We start from the raw sequence: 20624 nt of genomic DNA, 5'->3' as shown, positions 1-20624 counted from the left end.
AAACACCTTAACATAATAAAGGCCATGATGACAAACCCTCAGCTAGTCTCATAATTAATGGCGAAAAACTGAAGCCTCTACGTTCAGGAACACGACAGGGCTGTCCCCTATCACCTCTGATTTTCAACACAGTGTTGGAAGTCCTTGCCAGAGAAATCAGGCAAGAGAAGGAAATAAAAGGCATCCAAATTGGGAATGAAGAAGTTAAATTGTCACTCTTTGCAGATGAAATGATGCTATATATAGAAAACCCTAAAGACTCCACCAAAAAGTTATTAGAAATAATCAACGAATACCGTAAAGTAGCCGGCTATAAGATCAACGTACAAAAGTCCATTGCATTCCTATATACTAGAAATGAAATCTCAGAAAAAGGAATACAAAAAGCAATTCCTTTTGCAATTGCAGCAAAAAGAATAAAACACCTAGGAATAAACTTAAACAAAGATGTGAAAGACCTATATGCTGAAAACTATAAGACATTTTTAAAGAAATTGAAGAAGACACAAAGAAATGGAAAGACATTCCGTGCTCATGGATTGGAAGAATCAACATATTTAAAATGACCAGAGTACCCAAAGCAATATACAGATTGAATGCAATTCCCATCAAAATCCCAATGGCATGTTTTAAAGAAGTAGAACAAAAACTCATTAGATTTCTTTGGAACCACAAAAGACCCTGTATAGCCAAAACAATCTTAAGAAAAAAGAACAATACTGGAGTTATCACATTCCCTGACTTTAGCTTGTATTACAGGGCTACAACAATCAAAACAGCATGGTATTGGGAGAAAAACAGACACATAGACCAATGGAATAGAATTGAGAACCCAGAAATAAAACCACATAAATATGGACAGATAATTTTTGACAAAGATGCAAAAAAACATACAATGGAGAAAAGACAGCCTCTTCAATAAATGGTGCTCTGAGAATATGATAGCCACGTGCTAAAGAATGGAACTGGACTTCTACCAAAATTAATTCAAAATGGATCAAAGACTTAAGCATAAGACCTGACACAATAAACTGCATAGAAGAAAACATAGATAATAAACTTATGGACCTTGGGTTCAAAGAGCATTTCATGAGTTTGACTACAAAGGCAAGGGAAGTAAAAGCTAAAATAAATGAATGGGACTATATCAAACTTAAAAGCTTCTGCACAGAAAAAGAAACCATCCACAAAATAAAGAGGCAACTAACTGAATGGAAAAGATTTTTGCAAACAGTGCCTACGATAAAGGGCTAATATCCAAAGAATACAAGGAAGTCATGCAACTCAACAACAACAAAAAACAAACAACCCGAATGAAAAATGGGCAGGTGACCTGAAGAGACATTTCTCCAAAGAGGACACACAAATGGGAAATTGACATATGAAAAAATGCTCAACATCACTAATCAACAGAGAAATCGAAATAAAAACTACAATGAGATATTACCTCACCCCAGTCAGAATGGCTACCATCAAGAAGAAAAATAGTAACAAGTGTTGGAGAGGCTGTGGAGAAAAAGGAACCCTCATACACTGTTGGTGGGAATGCAGACTGGTGCAGCCGCTATGGAAGGCAGTGTGGAGATTCCTCAAAAAATTACGTATAGAATTACCATATGACCCAGCAATCCCTCTCGTGGGTATCTACCCAAAAATTTGAAAACATTTATACATAAATACATGTGTGCTCCAATGTTCACTGCAGCTTTTTTATGGTGGCCAAGACATGGAAACTACCAAAATGTCCTTCAATAGATGAATGCATAAAGAAGTTGTGGTATATATACACAGTGCAATAGTATTCGGCGGTAAGAAAAGATGAAATAGGACCATTTGTGACAACATGGATGGATCTTGAGAGTACAATGTTAAGTGAAATAAATCAGACAGAAAAAGCAGAGAACCATTTGATTTCATTTATATGTGGTATATAAACCAAAAACAACAAAATACAAGTCAAACAAATGAGAAACAAAAACTGATAGACACAGACAACAGTTTAGTTGTTACCAGAGGTTAAGGGGGGAGGGAGGTGTGAGAAGAGGGTAAGGGGGATCAAATGTATGGTGATGGAAGGAAAACTGACTCTGGGTAGTGAACACATAATGGGATTTACAGATGATATAATACAGAATTGTACACCTGAAATCTATGTAACTTTACTAACAATTGTCACCCCAATAAACTTAAAAAAAAAGACACTTGAGATCAAAAGCAAAATAAGAATGAAAGTACATGCTACCAAAATTACTGGGATGCAGTGAAAGCAATAATAAACGGGAAATTTATATAATTACAGGTCTATCTCAAGAAGGAAGAAAAATCCCAGATAAAAAACTTCACATTACACCTTAAAGAACTACAAAAAAAAGAACTAATCAAACCAAAATTTAGCAAAAGGAAGGAAATAATAAAAATCAGAAGAAAACTAAATGAAACTGAGAACAACAGCAACAAAAAAAAACACAATAGAAAAGCTTAATGAAACAGAGAGCAGGTTCTTTGAAAAGATTAATAAAATTTACAAACCTTTGGCTAGACTCACTAAGACAAAAATAGAAAAGACATAAATAAACAAAATCAGAAATGAAAGAGGGGAAGTTACCATGGATGCCACAGAAATACAAAGGGTCATCCAAGAATACTATGAACAACTATATGCCAACAAATTCAATAACCTAGAAGAAATGGACAAGTTCTTGGAGACATATAGCATTCCTAGGCTGAACCATGAAGAATTGGAAAATCTCAACAGACTGATCACCAGTAACAAAATTGAATCAGTCATCCAAATCCTTTCCAAAAGCGAAAGTCCAGGACCTGATGGCTTCTCTAGTGAATTGCACCAAACATTTAAAGAGGATCTAATAACTGTCCTACTCAAACTCTTCCAAAAAAAATTGAAGAGACAATGCTCCCTGACTCAGTTTACGAGGCCAACATTACCCTGATACCAAAACCTCCTAAGGATAACACAAAAAAAGTAAATTACAGACCAATATCTCTGATGAATACAGATGTAAAAATCCTAAAGAAAATTCTAGCTAACTGAGCACACAATGCATTAAAAAGCTTATACATCGACCAAATGGGGTACATCCCAGGGGTAAAAGGATGGCTCAACACACACAAATCAATCAATGTGATACACTACATACACAACAACGAAAAAAGGACAAAAATCATATGATTATATCAACAGATGTGGAAAAAGCATTTGACAAGATAAAACATCCATTTATGATTAAAACATTTAATAAGTATAGAAAAAAATACCTTAAAATATTAAAGGCCATACAAGAGAAACACTCTGCTAATATCATAATTAATGGGGAAAAACGGAAGCCCTTCGCTCTATGTTCAGGAACATGACAGAGCTGTCCCCTATCATCATTGCATTTCAACATAGTATTGGAATTCCTAGCCAGAGCAAACAGGCAAGAGAAAGAAATTAAAGGCATCTGCACTGGGAATGACGAAGTTAAATTTTCACTTTTTGCAGATGACATGATGCTATATAGAGAGAACCCTAAAGACTTCACCAGAAAGCTAATAGAAACAGTAAATGATACAGTACAATTAGCTGGCTACAAAAACAATGTACAAAAATCCATTGTATTCCTATATACTAACAATTAATTCTCAGAAAAAGAAATAAATGACAGAGAAACTATTCTTTTTTCAATTGCAACAAAAAGCATGTAATACCTAGGAATAAACTTAACAATGTCAAAGACCTATACACTGAAAACTATAAGACATTTTAAAAAGAAATTGAAGAAAACACAAAGAAATGGAAAGACATTCTGTACTCGTGGTTTGGAAGAATCAACATAGTTAAAATGGCCATATTACCCAAAGCAGAATACAGATATAATGCAATCCCCATCAAAATCACAATGGCATTTTTAAAAGAAATAGAACAAAAAAATCATCAGATTTGTATGGAACCAAAAAAGACCAAAATAGGCAAAGCAAACCTAAGAAAAAAGAACAATACTAGAGGTATCACCATGCTTGATTTCAGCTTGTACTACAGGGCGACAATAATCAAAACAGTATGGTATTGGCAGAAAAGCAGACAAAGAGACGAACGGAATAGAATTGAAAACACAGAAATAAATCCCCATAAATATGGACAGATAATTTTGACAAAGGATACAAAAACTTACAGTGGAGAAAAGAAAGCCTCTTCAATAAATGGTGCTGGGAGACTTGGAAAGCCATGTGAAAAAGAATGAAACTAGACTACTGTCACCATGTACAAAAATTAACTCAAAATGGACCAAAAACCTAAACATAAGACCAGAAACAATGAACTGCATAAAATAAAACATTGTTACTAAACTTATGGACCTTGGGTACAAATACATGATTATGAAATTGACCTAAAAGGCAAGGGAAGTAAAAGCTAAAATAAATGAATGGGACTATATCAAACTTAAGAGCTTCTGCACAGCAAAAGAAACCATTGACAAAATTAAAAGTGAACCGAGTGGGAAAAGAGTTTTGCAAATACCTCCTATAAGGGGCTAATATCCAAAATATGTAATGAACTCATACAACTCAACAACAACAAACAATCCAATTAAAAACTGGGCAGAGGACCTGAAGAGACATTTCTCCAAAGAGGACATACAAATGGCAAATGGACATATGAAAAAATGCTCAACATCACTAATCATCAGAGAAATGCAAATAGAAACCACAATGAGATATCACCTCACACCACTTAGAATGGTTGTCATCAACAAGACAAATAATACCAAATGTTAGAGAGGCTGTGGATAAAAGGGACCCTCATACACTGCTGGTGGGAATGGAAATTGGTGTAGCTGGTATGGAAGGCAGTGTGGAGGTTCCTCAAAAAATTAAGAATAGAATTACCATATGACCAAGCAATCCCTCTCCTGGTTATCTACCGAAAAAAATCTGAAAACATTTATCTGTAAAAATATATGTGCTCCAATGTTCATTGCAGCTTTATTTATAGTGGCCAAGACATGGAGACAACGAAAATGCCCTTCGATAGATGAAGGATAAAGAAGTTGTGGTATATATACACAATGGAATACTATTCGGCGGTAAGCAAAGACGAAATAGGACCATTTGTGACAACATGGATGGATCTTGAGATTATAATGCTAAGTGAAATACGTGAGACAGAAAAAGCAGAGAACCATATGATTTCACTGATATGTGCTATATAAACCAAAAAGAACTTGACAAACAAATGAGAAACCAAAAGCCATAGACACAGACAATAGTTTAGTGGTTACCAGAGGGTAAGGGGGTGGGGGGTGGTAGATGAGGGTAAAGGGGATCAAATATATGTTGATGGAAGGACAACTGACTCTGGGTGGTGAACACACAATGGGATTTATAGATGATATAATACAGAATTCTACACCTGAAATCTATGTGACATTACTATTGCCACCCCCAATAAACTTTAATTTAAAAAAATATGGATCCATAATTTTTAAACCAGATACCCGTAGTTTCTCCTCATTCAAATAGTACGTAAGTTTTGTTAACAAATGCCAAATTGGTTTACTTGAATTAAAATGAAGAGTTAACATGGTTTATAGATTAGCCTAACCAGTTTTCTGATGCAGACTTAATTAGAAGAAAGACAGACATAGGAGCCAAGTGTAAAGAAAGAGAGATCTGTTTTGCAGAAAGGAAGATTGAAGCACAGAAACATTAAAATAGGTGCTCCTGGCCCTTTGGTCAGAAATGCTAAATGCTGGAAATTAATTATGGATTGTATAGCCAGTCCTTCACTAACTTGTTATCCTCTATTCGTCATATAGTCCTAATATTCACAGGACATACTGCAAGACCATCTTCCACAGGAAACTGTGATCACATTCCCATGATTATTAGTGACAAGGCACAGGCATCAGTTTAACACAAACTATGCCAAAGGAGAGTAGCAGATGTTTAGAAGGATTCCGAAGACTTGTTTCAACATGACAGTATGATTTTCCCCACAAGGATTTTTTTTAAATGCTTTGGGAAAAAAGGAAAGTTTTACTGAAAGTAAAAATGATAGACGTAAATAAAAATTTTGACAGCAATACGTTTTGTAGCTGTTTTTGTGAAATCTCATACATTTTAATGAAGCTAAATGCATATTTTTGGATTTTTTTTTTTGGTAATGTGTTCTAAGCTATTACTATTTATAACAAGTTTCTGATATAGATTTCTTTTTCTACTGCTGAGTTTTAAATTGCAGAAAGTAGGGATATAATGCAAATACTAACAGACCTTTAAGTATAGAGCTAGCCTGGGTGACACTAAAACTACATTAGACTATATAAGCTATGGACTGAATGAATGTTTGTCTTTCTAAAATTCCCATGTTGAAATTATAATACTTAATGTGATGTTATTTGGAGATGAGGATTTGGGGAAGTCATTGGTCATGAGTGGGGAGACCTTATGATGTGATTAGCGCCTGTATAAGAGGCAAAAAAGCACTTGCTTCCTTTCTCCTTGTCATGTGAAAACACAGCAGAAGGTGGCCATCTACAAAGAAACAAGAGAGCTCTCACCGGGAAGAGAATCAGCAGGCACCTTGATCTTGGAGTTCCCAGCCTCTAGAACGGTGAGAAATAAATGTCTATTTTTTAAGCCATCTAGTTTATGGTAATTTGTTATAGTAGTCTGCCCGAGCTAAGACAATGTAACACATAGCAAAGAAAGTTTTGTGCGTCAGGCCACTGTAACTTTCGCTAAGTGATAGTGGATTTGTCAGAAATAAGTCAAATTTCATAGTTATGACATTTCTTTCTAAAGATGAATTGTTAATTTTTTTGATCATCCATATATTTGGAAGGACAGTTTATCTCTAAATAGTAAATATAATATGAAAGACTGCAATTTAAGTATTTTTATAAAACAATGAGTAATACTAATTTAAATACATGTTTTTTTATGCCAAACACCTGGGGGGGAGGGCTGTAAATGTAAATAGAAAAAATGTGGTTTTGTTTGAATAGTCCCATACCCCCCCAAGGGTAGTATATGAGGAACCCTCAATACATAGGTTTGCCTACTGCCTGCAGGATTCAAATAGATTGAACTTTGAAACAGTGATTCACCAAGAAGTACATTGAGAAGAAATTTCTTTTGCAATATGGATCAACAGAGGTGTGAAATTTCTGTCCTTAGAGTTCGGTATGATACAGCTAGTATCATACTGATAACTTCTTGAAAGGAAAGGTGGAACTTTCAATATATGAACACCCATTTGTCAATTATAAGATTTTTATTATAGTATTTCCTGTGAATTATTATTTTGAAACTAACAATGTTACCATTATACAATAGCACCTTTGCAAAAAACAAACAAATCTTGGCAACTATATTAAAAGCCTCTCACTACTCACTGAAATAATTCCCAAACATTTTTTTCTTCATATCCCTATCACCCTCTGATGAAAATCTACTTCTTCAGATTTTTAGAGAAATTTTACCAAAGGGAATAAGAAATAAATATATTGTTTTCAATTGACTGTAGTCAAAATGACTATATGAAAGTAGATTCAATTTTCTTCAGCATAAAATGGTTTCTGTGTACTTGGTAGGACTTAAGCGTGTGAGCAAATGTCAATTTTTAAAAAGCAGCGTCCAATTTTATATTTGTGAAGGTTCTGTCTTTCTTTTTTTAAAAAAGCTTGCATGTAAAATAGACAAATCAGCAATAAACAGAATTTTGTTATATTGCTTTAATAAACTAACAATATTTGGATTATTTAAGAAGATAATTACATTTTCCAGTTCCATCATGATGACCAATGACCAAATCCTAGTCATGAGTTGCATCCCCAAGTACCTCTTTGCTTTAAATTCTTTACAAACCTATCAATATAGCTGATTCAGTCTAAGTTAACAGTAATTAAGAAAACTAAATGAATGTACTTTTGAAGAGCCATAAACATACCTCTATTGAGAGTATTTTGTCGTCAATTTAAAGCAAGTATGACAATTCCATTAATTTAAACCACGTTCTTTTTCTTAATAAAGTTTCCTAGTTTTGTGTGGGGTCACATATACTTAGTAGCCACCCAGTTTCAAAATCATAGGAAACTTATTCCATCTTTTAAATAATGTTCATGGGTGATGTGATATTTTTTCTCACAAAAACAATTCTGATTCCTGGTTTACGCACTGATCAAATACAGAGGGTGTCAACAAAATGTATACACATTTTAAGAAAGGAAAAAAAAAACTATTAAAATTGTATTAATATATACCGATAACAAAAGATGAATACAAGTCATCTTAAAAATACAAGTATCTTTACAATACAAGTTTGACTTCTGCAATTACAAGAGGTGCTCAAAGTGGTTACCATCAGCATCCAGACACTTCTGATTACGGCGAACTACATCTTGAGCAACGTTGACCAAAGTGTCTACTCGTATACATTTTTTTGGCACCCCCCCCCCCCGCCCCATATTCAAACAACAGAGCTCTGATTAGCTAGGATAGACAAATCCACTGCGGGCCACAGTCTCTGTAGGAAGCACACTTACAAGTAGCCCTAGAAATATATAAAGAGAGCTTAATAAAAATTATCAATTTTTATTTTCCCTTCCTACGAAGTTTATGTTATAAATTTTCTTCATTGTTTTTGAAATTCCCAACACTGGAAGCTAATCTGAAATTGAACAAAAAATGTCCAGAATCTCACATTTCTTCTACCTTTACTTCTCTCACCCCCATGTGCATCTATTTCAAGCATATCAGTATTGCACGGCCCAGTTCAAATCCATCAGCTCTAATGCCTTTTGTGATCCCTCCACCCTGTCTTCTTCAAGCTAGGTATGATCTCTCCCTCTTCTAAATTCCCATATATGTGGTGATTCTCTATGTAATCCATCACAGTATGTCTTGTTAATACAACTTACATGGGTACTTGTTGTTTGTCTCACATTCAGTTTGTGAGTCCTAGAAGTCAGGACTATGTCTTATTTATCTATTTTCTATACTACCCAATATGACATATATATATCAAGGGTATAATATTTGTGGAATAAATAAAGTAACAAAGAAACAAATCAATGGGTTGCTCTGATTAGCTGTACTCTTTTGATTATATACACCCCTCTATTATTGCCTCACCAAACGAAAAAATATATTAAAAATCCTAGTTCACATCATACTTGAAGAGAGGACAGAGAGGCCATGGGCCAAACTAATAAAAGACATAAGGTGGGCTTATAAAATATTATTTATATTTCATTAGTCAATGGTCATGAAGTTTTGAAAAATGTAGTATGCTCATCATAATGATAATGATGTAAATTATCATACATATTTGCTTAATGGCTCACAGTTTTTACCTGTATTTTACTCATATTATCTCTGGACAGCCAATGAAAAATGTAGAATAGATTATTACTATGACCTTTATTTTGCAGTTGAGGAAACAGGTTCAGACAGGTTAATGTCATATCCAAGGTCATTCTGCTCTTAAGTGGCAGAATCAGAACTGGAACTCAGGTCTTTCTGACTATTAGGTTCTGTACGGTATATACTATCCACAACTGCCTTTCAAACACCAGAAGATGTACAGTTTCCTTTCTTTCACCCCAGCAATGGGAATGGTTGTTGCACATTTTTCTTTATCATTACTCTGGGCACACCTCCTCACGCACTGTGCTCATGATTGCAAGACAGAAAGCCAGAAGTAAAAGTGAGATCTGTGGTCATGGAATAAAAACAAATAGCAACAACAAAGCAAAATAAAATAAACACCTCGGCAGGCCTAGTCATAAATCAATTTCATCAGTTCTGTATGCCAAGCAACTGAGTCAAGGAGCTGTGTTTATTCTGAAGATCCAATGGTATTGCTAATATTTTATCAAAAATTACATGTAACTAACACCTTTGTCCTTTTTAAATCACGATTCTTACCTTTATAACAGAGGCCCCAGCTCTGGAGAGTGGACTGTGAATCTGGGCTGCAGCAGCCATGTTGGCAATAGTATTTAGATGGTTCATCTGATTCATTGCCATGGCAACTGATGCAGGAGGTAAGCTGACTGGAAGTAGGGGATGAGGCATCATCATAAATGGCAGATCCAGTCCTAAAAGAGACAGTGCATGTTAAATTATTACATTTGTTAGATTCCTTGGACAAGGGGAAATCACATTAAAATTGATGCTATGGAAAAGTAAAAAAAAAAGTAAATTCATTCTTGTTGGATTTTTTTAAATTAAGTTTCATTACAGTCTAGTATATCTTTGGGCAATTAATATTACCTGTAAGATTTAATATTGCTTATGATTTTAAAAATGTTCCTATATCCAGACTTTTATTTATCAATAGTCCTTGTTCTTGCTCTCACTCCCAAAGTATTTATAAGATACAATCTTTTCACCCAATAAAACAAACAATCATCTTTAAGCTATGTAAATATTTTTAACAGAAAGAAGTAATTAGCTTTTTAATCATCTTAATATGTTGATGTGTTGATAGTCTGTAGCTTAACACTGTGTGTAGGAGACATAATAGTGGTGCTGGCAAGGCAGGATGTAGATTCTCTAGACTCAGAATTATTGAAGAAAGTGAGCCTTGGAATATGTTCTACCTTTTAGTTATAAATCTCTGAAATGAATGCCAATAGCTCCAATTTGAAGCCATGGTCAATAAGGAAAAACTCCCCTATCAAATATCAACCTGTTTTCCAGTTTAATACCAAACTCCAATATTTTTAGTGTCTAGAATTCTGTTTGTTTTCTTACGCAAGGTGAAATAATTTTCACATATTTTAAATTTCTCAAAGAACATCTCTCAAGTATTATCCACATTTACCCTTGTGGGAGCCACAAATATGTCATCATGAAAAAGCTAACAAATTAAAATAGTTGTCTACTTACCACTTAAAAGGTTGGGATTTGTGAGGAAACATCTCTGAGCAGAGGCAAGGGAATGTTAGCCTAGCAATATAAATGTTAACATGCCTATGATAAGTAAACCATAGGATTTTACAATGTATTTTAAACTATTGCCTCAATAGTAATCTTGCGTTCTTTTGGACAGAAGCCCAGAAACCACTAATCTTTAACAGATGTTCTAAAACATCCTTGCCTATAATTTTCTTAAATTGTTACAGATTATAGAAATTCTATGATGGGCAATGTTTATGTTGGTTCTACACGCAATTATCAACAATTAATAACATCTCTTTTTCCTCTTTGCCATTCCCTCATTTTTTCTTGCTTCCCACATCAGAAGAGCAAGTGAACAACAATGGATCTATAGAAAGTATATTCAGAGACACCCTAAATCTCATTCCTCGATCAACAGTAACAGTAATACAAACTATGAAAACACATATTTTTAAGACAAAAAGGAGGCTAGAAGAAAGAAATACTGCTAATTGATTTGAAGTGCATCTCTTACATTCAACAATGATGGGAGAACTGAAAATATTAATAAAAATAATTCGAAGTCAGCGCAATGCATAAAAACACACACCCTTAGATATGACAGGTCTCATACAACACTAAAGTGACCCTCCCAATTAAATAAACTACTAAATAAAAGTGATTACCAATATTTCTGATAGAGACAGCCAAAAAATGCATTGTTATCAGAATTACACAAAGATTTTGAAAAGCTAGAAACTTAACTTCTGTGTGGAACCCAAACAGGGGAACATACTCTGTGCTCCCTATGGCTCCAAATCCTCAGAGAACATTAATAAAGTATTTTAAAATTTTCCCCTGTCATTTCACTTATGGCTCACTATCTCTAAATCCATTTTAGAAGCAATCTACCAATCCAAACTTTTCAGTTATGAAACATTTTCCCTATGATTAGGAAAGAAGCCTCAACACAGTGTAAACACTGAATTAAAAATAGCCTTCTGCACTCCCACCCCCATTTAAACTAGACGTTTATTTTCACTTAGCCTTCCAAAATTACTGAAATGCATACTGTGTTTTCCCAAAAATAAGACCCGTTGGTAGTCAGACAATCAGCTCTAATGCGTCTTTTGGAGCAAACATTAATATAAGATCCGGTCTTACTTTACTGTAATATAAGACCCAGTATAACATAACATAACATAACATAACATAACATAACATAACATAACATAACATAACATAACATAACAAACATAACATAACATAACATAACATAACATAACATAACATAACATAACATAACATAACATACTGGGTCTTATATTATTGTTTGCTCCAAAAGATGCCTTAGAGCTGATTGTCCATTTAGGTCTTATTTTCGGGGAATCATGGTACACATTTTTATACTTTACTCATCACACAGCTTTGATATAATGATGGCATATTCCATAACGTGTATTAAATTAATCAGTGCTTATCTTTCCCTTAAAACCTTCACTTTATGCTCAAGACAATAGCAACCATCAGTGACATAAATAGCCTTCTATATAAGGCTCTTTTTTTTTTTACCACAAATCCAAGATAACTATTGACTTCAATTCTTCTTTGTGTACTCAGTGTTTTAGTAAAAAATTGATCAAACTGCAGATGAAAAGTAGCCATCAGTTCCTCCCTTTTACCACTCAAATGCTTAACTAAGCCTTTGTTCAATTTACATTTCCATTAACAGTGTGATAATCTTTCCTCATTCTCCAAAGATTTTCAGCATCATCCAGACACCATCTGGCTGTATCAAGTCATATGCCTACTTAAAGTCCAATTGACATGCAAACTAAATGCAAACTACAAACAGAATTTAACAACCCATTGACTTTTTTTTTTTTCTTCTTTAAATTAAAGTTTATTGGGTGACAATTGTTAGTAAAGTTACATAGATTTCAGGTGCACAATTCTGTATTACATCATCTATATCTCACTTTATGTGTTCACCACTGAGAGTCAGTTCTCCTTCCATCACCATATATTAGACCCCGTTTACCCTCTTCTAGAGACCCCCCTCTTAACCCTCTGGTAACCACTAAACTACTGTCTATGTCTATGAGTTTTTGTTCTTTCAGTGTGTTTTTTTAACTTTTATTTATTTTTTTAAGTGTGTTCTTCCAGGACCCATCAGCTCCAAATCTAGTAGCTGTTTCAATCTAGTTGTGGAGGGCCCAGCTCACAGTGGCCCATACGGGGATCAAACCAGGAACTTTGTTGTTAAGAGCACCACGATCTAACCAACTGAGCTAACTGGCCGCCCCCCCGACAATTTTAATATATAATTAATCAAACATTTCAACTGTCCATGAAGGACTTAAAAGTCACACTTTCTGATCAAGACCTGAAATAACTAACAGATAATTGACTATAATACCCTATAAGCTAATATTTACATTATAGGACAGTTTAACAGTGACCCCACATGAGTTACACATACAAATCATATGCAAATACTGAATTATGTAAGTCAACCTTCTCCCAAAGATGAAAACATTAAACTGAGAGCCACCAATAGTACACAACACTCTAATAATCTGGCTCATTTAGTCAGATGCTAGCAATGTACAAACTTTTTTTTATTAGTTTCAGATGTACAAAACAACATAATGATTAGACATTTACACCCCTCACAAAGTGATAACCCCACCAAGTCTACTACCCATCTGACGCAGTACATAGCTACTACAATACCATTGACTTTATTCCCTGTGCTATACTTTACACATCCTGTGACTGTCTATCTATCTATCTAGCTAGCTAGCTAATTATAGTTGACGTTCAATATTATTTTATATTAGTTTCAGGTGTACAGTGCAGTGGTTAGGCATTTATATAATCTATGAAGTGATCCCCCAGATAAGTCCAGTATCCATCTGAAACCTTATAGTCTTTACAACATTATTGACTATATTCCCCATATTCAATTTTACATCCCTGTGACTATTTTGTGACTACCAATTTGTACTTTCTAATCCCTTTACCTTTCTTACCCAACACCCCTCCCATCTAACAACTGTCTGTTTATTCTCTGTATCTATGAATCTATTTCTGTTTTGTTTTCATCTGTTCTTTAGATTCCAAATATAAGTAAGATCATATGATATTTGTCTTTCTCAGTCTGACATACGTCACTTAGCATAATATCCTCTAGGCCCATCCATGTTGTTGCAAATGGTAAGATTTCATTCATTTTTGTGGCAGAGTAACACTCCATTGTATACATGTACTACTACTTCTTTATCCAATCATCTATTAATGAGCATTTCGGCTGTTTCCATATCTTGGCTATTGTGAATAGCACTGCAGTAAACATAGGGGTGCACATATTTTTTTGAATTAGTGTTTTGGATTTCTTTGAATGAATACCCAGGTGTGGCATTGCTGATCATGAGGTAGTTCTATTTTTAATTTTAGTAGGAATCTCCTTACTGCTTTCCACAGTGTCTGTACCAATTTGCAATCCCACCAACAGTGCACAAGGGTTCACTTTTCTCCATATTCTTACCAACACTTGTTGTTTGTTGATTTGTTGATGATAGTCATTCTGACAGGTATGAGGTGGTATCTCCTTGTGGTTTTAATTTGTATTTCTCTGATGATTAGTGACGTTGAGCATGTTTTCATATGTCTGTTGGCCATCTGTATGTCTTCTTTGGAGAGATGTTTATTCAAGTCTTCTGCCCATTTTTTAATTGAATTGTGTTTTTGGTGTTGAGTTGTAAGAGATTTTAATAAATTTTGGATATTAAACCATTACCAGATATATCATTGGCAAACATCTTCTCCCATTCATTAGGATGTCTTTTTGTTTAGTTGATGGTTTTCTTTGCTGTGAAAAAACTTTTTAGTTTGATGTAGTTGCATTTGTTTATTTTTTCTTTTGTTTCCCTTGCCTGAGGAGTTATGTCAGCAAAAAATATTACTGAAGTAATGTCTGAGAGTGTACTTCCTAAATTTTCTTCTAAGAGTTGTATGATTCCGGGTCTTACATTTAAGTCTTTAATCCATTTTGAGTTTATTCTTGTATGTGGCGTAAGAAGGTGCATGTATCTGCCCAGCATTTTTTGCATGTATCTGTGCAGTTTTCCCATCACCATTTACTAAATAGACTGTCTTTACTATAATGTAAATTCTTGCTTCCTTTGTCACAGATTAAATGACCATATAGGCATGGATTTATTTCTGGGGAAATGTACAGACTTTTAATCAGTATGGTAATGAAGGTATATTCTTTTTAAAAATCACCAAAATGGGTCATCTCTTTCCTGTTAACCTCAAGGACATCGTGCAAACTGCTATAAGCATTATTTCTAACACATCTTTGTATTCTGCACAACTACTAAAGTTTTTACGTAACTTCTAGCCATAAAGGCTTAAACTTCAGTAATATTCTAATCCTCCCTCTAAAATCTCATATTCATTCAATTTCCAAGTGATGCTGACCTGTGTATTACCTTGCCATCTCTACAGTCAGGCACCAATCCTTTCATACCTGGTTGGTACCCTGTCTTCCTGGTTGGTTTTCATTTGCCTTTCCACTTCAATTTTAAGACTTTAGTAGCTTCTTACTATCTCTAGAATAAAACACAAGTTCTTTGGTTCCATGTGAAATTACTTTTCTGGTTTTGATATCTCATTATATTCCTCTATGTGTACTGTACTTCTGCCTCATAGGACTATTTGCAGCTCTCTACAGTCTGAATTCACTTTAGCCTTCACTCTTGCTCATGACTCTCTCTGGAATCTACTTCTCTAACCCTATTTTGGGGGTTATGGTAAAGGTCCTCCGCCTTTTCTTAAAATAAATAACTTTATTTTTAGAGCAGTTTTAGGTTTGAAAAAAATAAGCAGAAATTTAATTTCCATATACTTCCTCTCCACCAGCAGTTTCCCATCTTATTAACATCTTGTATTAGTGTGGTCCATTTGCTACAATTGATAACTCAATATGGATACATTATTATTAAACACAGTCCATCGTTTGCATTATAGTTCATTCTTAGTGTTGCACATTCTGTCTTTTCATAAATGCATAATATCATGTATTTATCACTACAGTATCACACAGAATAATTCCACAGACCTAAAAATCCCATGTGCTCCACCTATTCATCTCTCCTCTTTTGCATTTGGCTTTACTGTCTCTATTGATTTGCCTTTTCCTGAATGTCATATAGATGGAATCACACACTATTTAGTTTTTTTTCAGACTAGCCTTGTTCACTTAGCAATCTTCACTTAAGGTTCATCCAAGTCTTTTCAGTGCTTCATAGCTCATTTGATTTTATTTCTAACTACTGTTCCATGGTATGGATGTACCACAGTTTGTTTACACATTCACCTATTGAAGGACATATTTGTTGCTTCCAACTTTTAGCAATTATGAATAAAGTAGGTATAAACATTGGTATATAAATTTTTGTGTGGACATAAGTTTTTAATTCATTTGGATAAATAAGAAAGAATATATATGTATATATTATATGTATATATTAGACATATAATATATACATATGTATATATTATATATATTTTGTGTGTGTGTGTGTGTGTGAGAAATGGCCAAAATGTTTTTCAATGTGGCTGTGCCTTTTTTTTAAGTTTCCATAATGGTTATTTATTCATACTTTTCCCTTTAAAATTTTTTTATTAAATTTATTTGGGTGACATTGGTTAGTAAAATTATATAGGTTTCAAGTGTATATTTCTATAATACATCATGTATAGATTGCATTTTGCATTCAACACTATTTGGCATTCCCACAAGCAAGAAATGAGGGTTCCTGTTGTTCCATATCCTTACCAGCAATTGGTGTTGATGGAGTTTTGAATTTTAGCCATTCCAATAGGTGTGTAGGAGTATCTTGTTTTATTCTGAAATTAACTAATGACATATGATGTTGAACATGTTTTCATATGCTTATTTACTATCTGCATATCTTATTTGATGAGGTGTCTGTTCATCGTCTTGCTCATTTTTAATTGGGTTGTTTATTTCTTATTGTTAATTTTAAGAGTTCTTTGTAAATTTTATATCAGTCCTTTATCAGGTATGTGTTTCACAAAGATTTTTCTCCCATTCTGTAGCTTGTCTTTTCATTTTCTTAACAGGGTGTTTCACAGAACAGTTTAAAAATTTTAATTTTTAATGTATAAGTCCAATTTATCATTTTTTTGAAGGATCATGCATTTGATATTGTATCTAAAAACTCACTGTCAAACCCAAGATCACCTAGATTTGTCTCTGATGTCATTTTCTCATAGTTTTAGAATTTTGAAATTTACATTTAGGTCCATGGTCCAGACTAAGTTAATTTTCATTAAGAGTATAAGGTCTGTGTCTAGATTCTTCCTTCCTTCCTTCCTTCCTTCCTTCCTTCCTTCCTTCCTTCCTTCCTTCCTTCCTTCCTTCCTCTCTCTTTCTCTCTCTCTCTCTCCCCTTCCCTCCCTCCCTCGCTCCTCCCTCTCTCGCATGTAGATACCTAGTTGTTCTAGCGTGATTTATTGAAAAGATTATGATTTCCCCATTTAATTGCCTTTGCTCCTCAATCAATTATTAGTTGACTACATTTGTATGGACATATTTTTGGGCTCTCCCTTCTCTTATGATGATCTAATTGTCTATTCTTTTGTCAATACCACACTGTCTTGACTACTGTAGGTTTATATTAAATCTTGAAGTAGGGTAGGATCAGTTGACTGACTTTGTTTTGCTTCAATGTGACGTTGGCTATTCTAGGTCAGTTGCTTTCCATATAAACTTGAGAATCAGTTTTTGATATCCACAAAATAACTTCCCTGGATTTTGATTCGAATCACATGGAACATATAGACCAAGTTAGGTTGAATCTTAATGACATTGTGTTTTCCTACATATAAATATAGAATATTTGTCCACTTGTTTAGATATTCTTTGATAACATTCATCAGAGTTTTGTAGTGTTTTTTTTCTAAAGATCTTATAAATATTTTGTCAGGTTTATACCTAAGTATTTCTTTTTGTTGTTGTTGCTAAAGGCCTTATTTTTAATCTCAAACAGTGATTGTTCATTGCTGGTTATATGAGAAAGCAACTGACTTTTTTAAACAACCATGCTATAATATCTTACTGGTTCTATGATATTTTTAGTCAAATCTTTTGGACATTTTTACGTAGACAATCCTGTCATCCTTGAACAAAGACAATTCCTTTTGTCCCAATATAGATACTTGTTATGCCCTTTTCTTGTCATATTATATTAGTTAGAACTTCCAATACAATGATGAATAGGTGTGATGAGAGGAGGCTTCCTTGCTGTTCCTGATCTCAGAGGAAAAATATATAATTGCTTACCATTAAGTATGACGTTAGCAGTAAGTTTTTCTGTAGATGTTCTTAATCAAGTTGAGGAAGTCCCCTTCTATTCCTATTTTCCTGAGAGATTTTATTATGAGTGGTTATTATATTTTGCAACATCCTTTTTCTGTATCTTTTGTTAGGATCATATGATTTTTCTTCTTTAGCCTGCTGATGTGACTGATTACGTGAATTTATTTTCAAATGTTGAATCAGCCTTGCATAGCTAGCATAAATCCTGCTTCATTATGATGTATAATTCTTTTTACACATTATTGAATTTGATTTGTTAATATTTTGTTGAGGATTTTTGCATGTGTGCTCATGAAAAATATGGGTCTATAGTTTCCCTTACTTGTAATGGCTTTGTCTTGTTTTGGTAATTGGGTAACGCTGGTGTCATAGATTGAGTTAGGAAGTGTTGCTGCTGCTTCTATTTCATGGAAAATACTGTAGAAAATTAGTATATTTTCTTCCTTAAGTGTTTGGTAAAACTTACCAGTGAAGACATCTGGATCTTGTGCTTTCTGTTTTATTGACTCAGTTTCTTTAATAGGTAAAGGCCTATGCAGATTATCAAATTCTTATTGTATGAGTATTGATAGATTATATCTTTCAAGGAATTGGTCCATTTCATTCAGGTTAACAAATGTGTTGGCACAGAGTTCTCTGTAATATTCCTTTATTATCATTTTAAAGTCCATGGTGTCAGCAGTGATGGCCCCTCTCTCATTTCTGATATTAGTAATTTGTATCTTCTCCCCTTTTATTAGTTAGCCTGGATGGGATTTTATCAATTTTATTAATCATTTCAAAGAACCAGATTTTCAGTTTCATTGATATTCCCTATTGATTTCCTATTTTTAACTTCATTGATTTCTACGCCAAATTTTTTTATTAATTCCTTTCTTCTGTTTTGGATTTAATTTCCTTGTAGATTTGTAGTTTCTTGAAATGAAATTAGATTGACAATTTTATATCTTGTTTTTAACATAGTCATTCAGTGCTATAAATTTATCTCAAAATACTGCTTTTGCTGCATCCCACAAATTTTGATAAGACATACTTTTATTTTCATTTCCTTTAAAATATTTTTGATATTTCTTTTTTAACACATGTGTGATCTAGAAGTGTGTTATTTAATCTCCAAATATTTTTGGATATTCTAGCCGTCTTTGTTATTAATTTTTAGTTTAATTCCATTATGAATGAGAGCATACTTTGTATGGTGTCTATTCTTCTAAATTTGTTTAGGTATATTTTATGGCCCAGAATATGGTCTATCTTGGTGAATGTTCCACATGAATTTAGGAAGAATGTGTATTGTTCTGTTGTTGGATGAAATAGTATATAAAAGTCTATTAGACCCAGTTGGTTGAAGGTGATAATTAGTTAACTATACCCTTTCTGCCTATCTGCCTACTGGATATGTCCATTTCCAATAGATGAACATTGAAGTCTTCAAATATAATAGTGGATTCATTTATTTCTCCTGGAAGTTTTATCAGTTTTTTCCTCATATATATTGACTCCGTGATAGTATTAGGAAACACATTAAAGCTTGTTAATGTCTTCCTGAAGAACTGACTTCTTTATCATGTAATGTCCTTCTCATCCCTAAGAATCCTCCTTGCTCTGAAACTTGCTTTATCTGAAGTTAATATAGCTAATACTGCTTTCTTTTGATTAGTTGTTATCATAGTACGTATTTCTCCAATCTATTATTTTTAATCAATATGTCTTTATATTTATATTTAAAGTGAGTTTCATACAGACAACATATAGTTTAGTTTTGTTTTGTTATGAACTCTAACAATCTCCATTTTTTATTGTTGTTTTGCATTGTTTTCATTTTTCGCTTGATATACGATTATATAAGAAGTATATTGCATTTAAGTAATGGAAAAGGCATGACATCCGAGGTCACTACGCACATGGAGCAATCTATGCCTTTAATTGGTGTATTTAGATCAATCATATTTAAAGTGATTACTGGTAGTTGGATAAATAGCTATTATATTTCTTATTTTTTCTATTCATTGTCCTTGTTTATTTCTTTTTTAAAATTTTGTTTTCCACACTTTTGTTGCCCTCTCAAGTGTTAACTGCACATTTCACATGACACATTTCTCTCTTTTCTCTTAACATATTAATTATACTTATTTTTTAAAAAATTAAGTGGCTGCCCTGGAGCTTGCAGTATACCTTTAAAACTTGTCTAAGTTCACTTTCAAATAACACTGTACCACTTCATGTGCAGTGCCAGTACCTTATAGTAGAATATTTCCAATTCCTCCCTCTTGTCCCCATTGTTGTCATTTACATCACTTATCCATCAGGTGTAATAACCCAACAC

General features: G+C 33.6%; 1 protein-coding gene across 3 annotated transcripts in view; it reads right to left on the bottom strand.

Annotated features, from left to right (window-relative positions):
• The window catches only part of DACH2 (dachshund family transcription factor 2), a 678262-nt gene that overhangs the window by 141035 nt on the left and 516603 nt on the right, over nt 1-20624 (bottom strand). For all 3 annotated transcript variants that reach the window (XM_074323712.2, XM_074323713.2, XM_074323711.1), the window contains exon 6: nt 9931-10103. In XM_074323712.2, coding sequence (XP_074179813.1) covers nt 9931-10103 — 173 coding nt within the window. The remainder of the gene's footprint in view (nt 1-9930; nt 10104-20624) is intronic.

This window comes from Rhinolophus sinicus, chromosome 18, assembly GCF_057876585.1.
Source record: "Rhinolophus sinicus isolate RSI-liver-muscle chromosome 18, RSI-T2T, whole genome shotgun sequence".
In the NCBI taxonomy this organism is placed as follows: Eukaryota; Metazoa; Chordata; class Mammalia; order Chiroptera; family Rhinolophidae; genus Rhinolophus; species Rhinolophus sinicus.
This window is presented reverse-complemented; position numbering and strand designations above follow the sequence as displayed.